Consider the following 6,291-nt stretch of genomic DNA (forward strand, 5'->3'; position numbering starts at 1 on the left):
CGGCACCACCTCCCTCCCCATAAAAAAATGAAACAATTGTCGTTTTATTTGCTAAAATGTGTGTGGTTCAAGATTTTTCTAAAGGACATACCCGATTAGAATTGAAAAAGAGTCGTACGTTTAAAACTAATTTTGTCAAATTTTTTAGATTCATTTGGTTATATTTTGGTCCATTTGGGTAAATAGATGCACCAGCGCAGCTCTTATTTATATATAATCAGGCCATAAATTCAAAATATTTTCAAAAAATTAATAGCTTTAAATCCAGTGGATGAAAAAAAGGAAAGCAAGTCGAACTCGATGAGTGCTAATACCTGTGTTGAATGAATGGTACAGTAGGATATGCGCAAAAAAGTCCCGTCTACTCTTTTCTACCCTATATTTATTGGAATATTAAATCCGATTATAAGAGTCAAATTAAAAATCAAGTACGGATATGTACCTGTTTATCAAAAATAAAACTACTCATAATTTATCTACAGTGCATCGTTATGGAGCTACACAAAAGTTTTATATTAATTTGCCGAGCCAAATAAAAAAAACCTGGAAAACGAAGAGAAAACAAAGTGGGGACAGAATAACTGGCAAACTAATTAGGACTTTATAGCCCCCCCCCCCTGAAATGTATATACTGAAAACAGATTATTGGAGTACAACATCCGCACACAATTTAAAGAAAAGTTCATGTTTTTTTTATCATTTTCGCTAGCTAATGTAAGACATCACAAATACCCCAAACCCCCTCACGGAAAAGGAAATGCTAGGTGATGGGAGAGAGAGAGAGAGAGAGAGAGAGAGAGAGAGAGAGACAGACAGACAGACAGACAGACACAGAGAGAATCTCGTATTTCGAATCTCGAATTTTGAATCTCGAATCTCGAATGATCCTTCTCGGCTTTCGTACTTTTGCGATACAGAGAGCCCAAAAAGAGGGTTCTAATTGTTTTGCAGGTACCTATCACTCCGTTCTCAATAATTTCAACAGAATCCGTAAAAAGAATATTCTAACCAAAGGAAAGTAAATTAATTTTTTTTTATTAATGGTTGCAAAACACAGATAAAAGAAAATTAAAGGTATAGTCAGAGGAGGACTAGACAACCCATTGCTCAGTGATGGGTTAAATACTTGGTCCGATGTCAGATATCATTTCTACTAGCATAACAGTGACACAGAAAAAATTGACTTACCCTATTACATATTTACATATCGCAATCAAAATACTGTAAAACGCGTTTTGCCGCATAGACGATTTTCATTTATCCTTTCAACTTCAAGGTTTGCTCACAACCATACGTTTTGGGAGTTAGATTATATACAATCAGAGTCCGTCGTGGAAAATTTCAACCTGATTGTGTGTGGAGGATGTAGTGATTTCTGACCACCATCCTCATTGGACGAACAAGGAGAGGAAAATGAAGAGTAAATTGTAGATATAAAGATACAATTTAAAAAAACATGATAATGATAGAATAAAAAGACTTAAATGATACGAATTTCTTGACATAAAAAGTTTTATTTACAGGTTTTAAAAAAATTATTTTGCAAAATATTACATATTGGAGATGGAACGGATATTCAGAATTGAACAGTACCAGTTGTTTTCAGCCTTTGATTTCCAAGATTATAAATACATTGATAAAATTGACTTTATCCTGCTTTGATTGTAATGAAATAACACATCACTGCGATTTTGTTATATTTATCAACAGGGGTGAAAAATTGTTCTATCAGTTAAAAAAAACCAAAATTCTTTTACTTCACCTTCAGAGATGAATTTCCAAGTATTTCTATTTCAAAACCTTAAAAAAGAGTTTTACGGTATAATTAACCAATGCAAACGAAAGTATGACATGAGCCTTGTTTACAATTGTCAACAATTATATACTCCAAACAAACACAAGCAAATTTAATAAAATGTAATCACATCAAATTAAAGGCGATATGATTAATTATGTCCTGATATTACCTTGCTTCCGGGTTTATAATAATATATGAACATAAAATCGTAAAATTTCTCATTGTTGAGTTATGGAATTCAGCTTTCAGATATTTTTTTGTTCTTACGTGAACTGGTGCAGTTCATGCTCTAACGTAAAAATAGAGACAGCAGTGAATGTGTCAACTGTAGACTTGTCTGGTTGTACAGATACAAGACAGTACAACATGACAGTGACAAACTCAGACTATGTTGTGTTGTACAGAAATTCAACCACCTGCTGCTCGGGAAATCTTTCAATTATCTACAATCGAGGTAAGATTACATAATTCAAATAATTTTTTAATGTTTATTTATATTTCTGACATATAGATAGTCTACTTACTTTCGATATAATCAATGAGTTCGTTGTGGAAGAGTTTACCCTTACTGGTCAGACTGGTCAGAAATGGGAGGGAAAACAATAGAAGCTACTGACCAAAATCCTAATTGGGTGAACAAGGAGATAAAAATCAACGAAAGATTATGAATACACAGATAGAGTTTTTCAAAATAAAATTATAGTAATAGATTAAAAAGACTATAAATGAAGGTAGTATACCACCTGGTAAATAAGAGGTCAATTATTTTTTTTTATTGTGTATAATAGATTGATAAAATAAACTTTACGTTGATAAGAAATATGTATAACCCAGCTCTTGCTTACATAAAAGATGAAATCATTAAGACGGGTTCATTAAAAGCTTATGTATTTGTGCGAGTTAGGTACAGTTTTGATGCATAAGTTGATATTTTGAAAAAAATTAGATGTTTTATATATCCATAAAATAGTTCTTCACTCTCATGTTCTGGTGTATCTTTAAAACGAGTACTAGTATACATTGTGTACAAATAATCCACTGATGGGTAATTGCGAAGGTCTCAGTCTTACTCAAACAAAAAGTTGTTTTATATCCTTTTGGTTTATTATTCAATTACTTATAATGAATCAAAACTATTACAACGTAGGTCCAAGACGACGACGAGCCCCAAATGGTTTTTTTATTACTTCATTTGAAAAAGCTAAATACTGAGTACTAGCTAACCATCTTTACGTCCGTTACCGCACAAAGCGTTACGAAATATACAACTCTATGATTGTTTTGCACTCAAAAAACATTGTATTTTGTTATTATTATGATCCATGAAATACTAATATGCGATAATTCACAACTAGCCCTTATACATGTATTTCACATTTGAAAAATTGTATGTTGGGATTGGGGGTGGTTTTTTGTGTCTGCCCTCCTGTTTAGTATTCATCTCATTGAAAACACTTAGCCAATACTTAATTGAACATTGTATGTTTAATTTTTACTTGTTCTTGATATCTTTAATATGTAAGTTATGGAATTTTGCATGTTTTTCGGGTATAAAGAAATAACCGAGTGCATTGTTGACAACTGACAGCATCTAGTTTGTTAAATAACTCTTCGAAAGGTACTATTTACCGGATTAACACTGCAATATGATTATTATTGTAAAGAGATCAAAGTAATCCTATCTGATATCTTTACTTTAACATTTTAAACTTACATCGGCATATCTTTCATTTTCAAGAAAAGAGAAAATGTACATTTTATTTTGTGTTGATTGATTTATAACATAACTGAGATAGATTTATATATTTTTAATTCGCAAGAAGTCAGAAGTCCCAAGGTAACCAGGAAAGGCCCCCTATCAGAGCATTTTATAACCGCAGTATTTCATCCCACTAGTAATTCTACAGAGATCCTAAAATCGCCTGATACTTTAATCACGTATAAGATGATTATAGTACTTGGATGTGCACCATTGCTAGTCATCTTGGGTGTCTGCTCTCTATTCTATAGACACTATAGGTATGTATGAATCTTACTTTTAGTACAGTTAGATATACTTCATGCGAAATTGTAATTGTAAAAAATTCTACAGTTCTCTGGCATCGACACGAGGAAATTACAATCTAGGCTTTTTATCAATACCAATTTGTCACATAACATTTATTAATGTCAAATGTACTTTACTTTTTAACTCTTTTTTTTAAATATGTCCCAATACCACCAAAACGTTTTTCTTTTAAACTCTTTACAGAAAAACAAAGTCGGTACTGGAACAGAAGGTTTGTTGTTTTAATAAAAAAAAAAATTAGCGCGATAATGAAAAAAAACCATGCCGTATTGTAAATGAATTTCCAAAGAGTGCATTTTCCACTAAGAGACATATATACATCAATAAAAAAATAAGTTTTGCCAAAGCTTTTAATCTAGCATCAAATTATTACTATTATTTTATTAATTTGCAATTTTAATGAATTGTGCATGCGTCACTTTGACGTAATGTTTTTGACGTTATCGTGCTTCTTAGTAACAGAGGTTGTTTTAAAATCTTTAGAAATTTAAAAGAACCTTTTTATCAAATTGAATGAAACACAAATCAATAATACAAGTGTTGCTGCATCAATTAATGTATTTGTAATTTTTTCAATGAAACATGTATTAAAAAGGATTGATTTTCAGGCTCCAGACAATTATGAAGATGCTATTAACGCTACTGAAGAATCCCAAATGACAACGTTAGTTGGGGGCAGATTTTTGACAATGACAAATAACTATTTGGATTTGCAGAGGACAAGTTTTAGTCCTACACCACCATCCATTCAATGCCAATCGAAAGAATACGAAAATATAACAGCTAATGCCAAACAAGGAAATCCGACCCACTGTTAACAAATGGCGTAAGACCAAGCAGATATGATTACATTATTATCAGTCTCTCCTTAAAATTAATATTAAAAAAAACTTTTGAAGGAGAATTTAACAATAGGAGTGCTAGCCTTAATTTAGTATTTTACATGGGAACAAATTGCAAATTAATTTTGTCTCTTTTTTTTTTTATTTCACAGCGATATGTGCCTAGAAAGCTCAACATGCATTTAATAAAACGATATCAAAATATATTTAAACATTTTTTTTAAGTTAATCTTATTATTTTTCTTCAAAGCATCAGCTAGGTTGAAACGTCATCAAATGATAGAGGAAAAATTACTAATTTACATATAGGATTTACCAACATGACCATCAAGCTGAGAGTTATGCTATCCAACCATATGAAATATATGGTGTTAAAACCACAAAACTTTAATGTTGATGCCACGTGCATGTAACATAAAGAGTCACTACTTCTCAATAATTGAGATCTGTAGATAAAAATGATATGCAAGTATTGCAGGCTATTATAGTAGAAAATATGTTAAGCAAATCAGCGCAATGGTTATCATAATTTTCTTTTCCTTACTTACGTTTGATAAACTATAGGATTACAAAAAGAATGAATTTAAAGGTTTATTTAAAGATGTAAATGATAATCTTCAGTTTCTACCGCATGATGGTTGAAAATCTACTGTTGTTTCTAAGGAGGTCAACAAACAATCTATCAACAGCGAGATTCTATACTAAACCTTTGATCGCAGCGGTCGTAGACCACTCGGACACAAATCATGGAATCAGTGTTTATTATTGTCATAGATATAGTGTCACTAACGTTTGTCATGGTTCTTAATGAATGTTTTATTGCCTAACCTATTGTAACATTGGCATCGTTTGATTGTTATTTTTTTGTAAAGGACTTTTGGCTTATGTTAATATAAAAACTAAACAAGCATGAAAAAAAATTGACGGAAAAAATGTTTCATTAATCCATCTTGCAGTTGCAGATTTAGTTAAACTATATAAATGTATTTTTTTGTTTTAATTTTTGTGTTTGATATAAGCATTTGGTATGTTATGCGAAGTTAATTGCTATGTAATGCACCACAACGATTATCTTACTCTCAAAAGTACAAAAAAGGGCGGAAGTTTACATTTGTTTTCTCCTCAAAAATTAACACGTAAAATGAAACCGCCACAATCATTAAAACAACCCCTCACACACATGAAGGTTGTACGACAAAATTGAACACTAATTATGGCAAATTATTTTTTGCTTTTTTTAAAATACGGAAATTCCTATCATGTTTATGAATTCTTTTGGTTAAACAACTTTTTTCTCTGTTGCTTTTATACTTTAATTAAAACAATTATTCAATTGTACATGAAATAATTCAATTTGTTTAGAGATTTTATTATAGATGTCTGCTTTAACGCTATAGTATCTTCCGTTTTTGAAATACTTTCTTTCTTTTTCATTATCATTTCCTTCCGTAGAATCGGGGACCGAAGGAGGTGTTATTTTCTAGCCATTGGTCATTCTTTCCAAGCTTGGTTTTTGAGTTTGTTAAGATAGATATGTAGATAGATAGATAATAATTATAGATAATGATGTAGTTTAATTTAAA

The 6,291-nt window shown here is 31.1% G+C and overlaps 1 protein-coding gene across 1 annotated transcript; it reads left to right on the forward strand.

The window, feature by feature from the left end:
• Positions 1 to 2,029: 2,029 nt before the first annotated feature.
• On the forward strand, positions 2,030 to 4,963 carry LOC128186589 (uncharacterized). Its single transcript, XM_052856417.1, has 4 exons — positions 2,030 to 2,252; positions 3,619 to 3,817; positions 4,050 to 4,077; positions 4,475 to 4,963. The coding sequence occupies exons 1-4, from the start codon at positions 2,030 to 2,032 to the stop codon at positions 4,682 to 4,684; spliced, it is 660 nt and encodes a 219-aa protein (XP_052712377.1). The 3' UTR covers positions 4,685 to 4,963.
• Positions 4,964 to 6,291: the final 1,328 nt, after the last annotated feature.

Source organism: Crassostrea angulata, chromosome 6, assembly GCF_025612915.1.
Source record: "Crassostrea angulata isolate pt1a10 chromosome 6, ASM2561291v2, whole genome shotgun sequence".
Classification (NCBI taxonomy): Eukaryota; Metazoa; Mollusca; class Bivalvia; order Ostreida; family Ostreidae; genus Magallana; species Magallana angulata.

What these genes read in the sequence shown, in the direction of transcription:
- LOC128186589 (XM_052856417.1), top strand. Translation starts at nt 2,030, where the DNA reads ATGGAATTCAGCTTTCAGATATTTTTTTGTTCTTACGTGAACTGGTGC. An exon ending in TTCAATTATCTACAATCGAG is followed by an intron (nt 2,253 to 3,618) that starts GTAAGATTACAT and finishes TTAATTCGCAAG; the next exon opens with AAGTCAGAAGTCCCAAGGTA. An exon ending in CTATTCTATAGACACTATAG is followed by an intron (nt 3,818 to 4,049) that starts GTATGTATGAAT and finishes AACTCTTTACAG; the next exon opens with AAAAACAAAGTCGGTACTGG.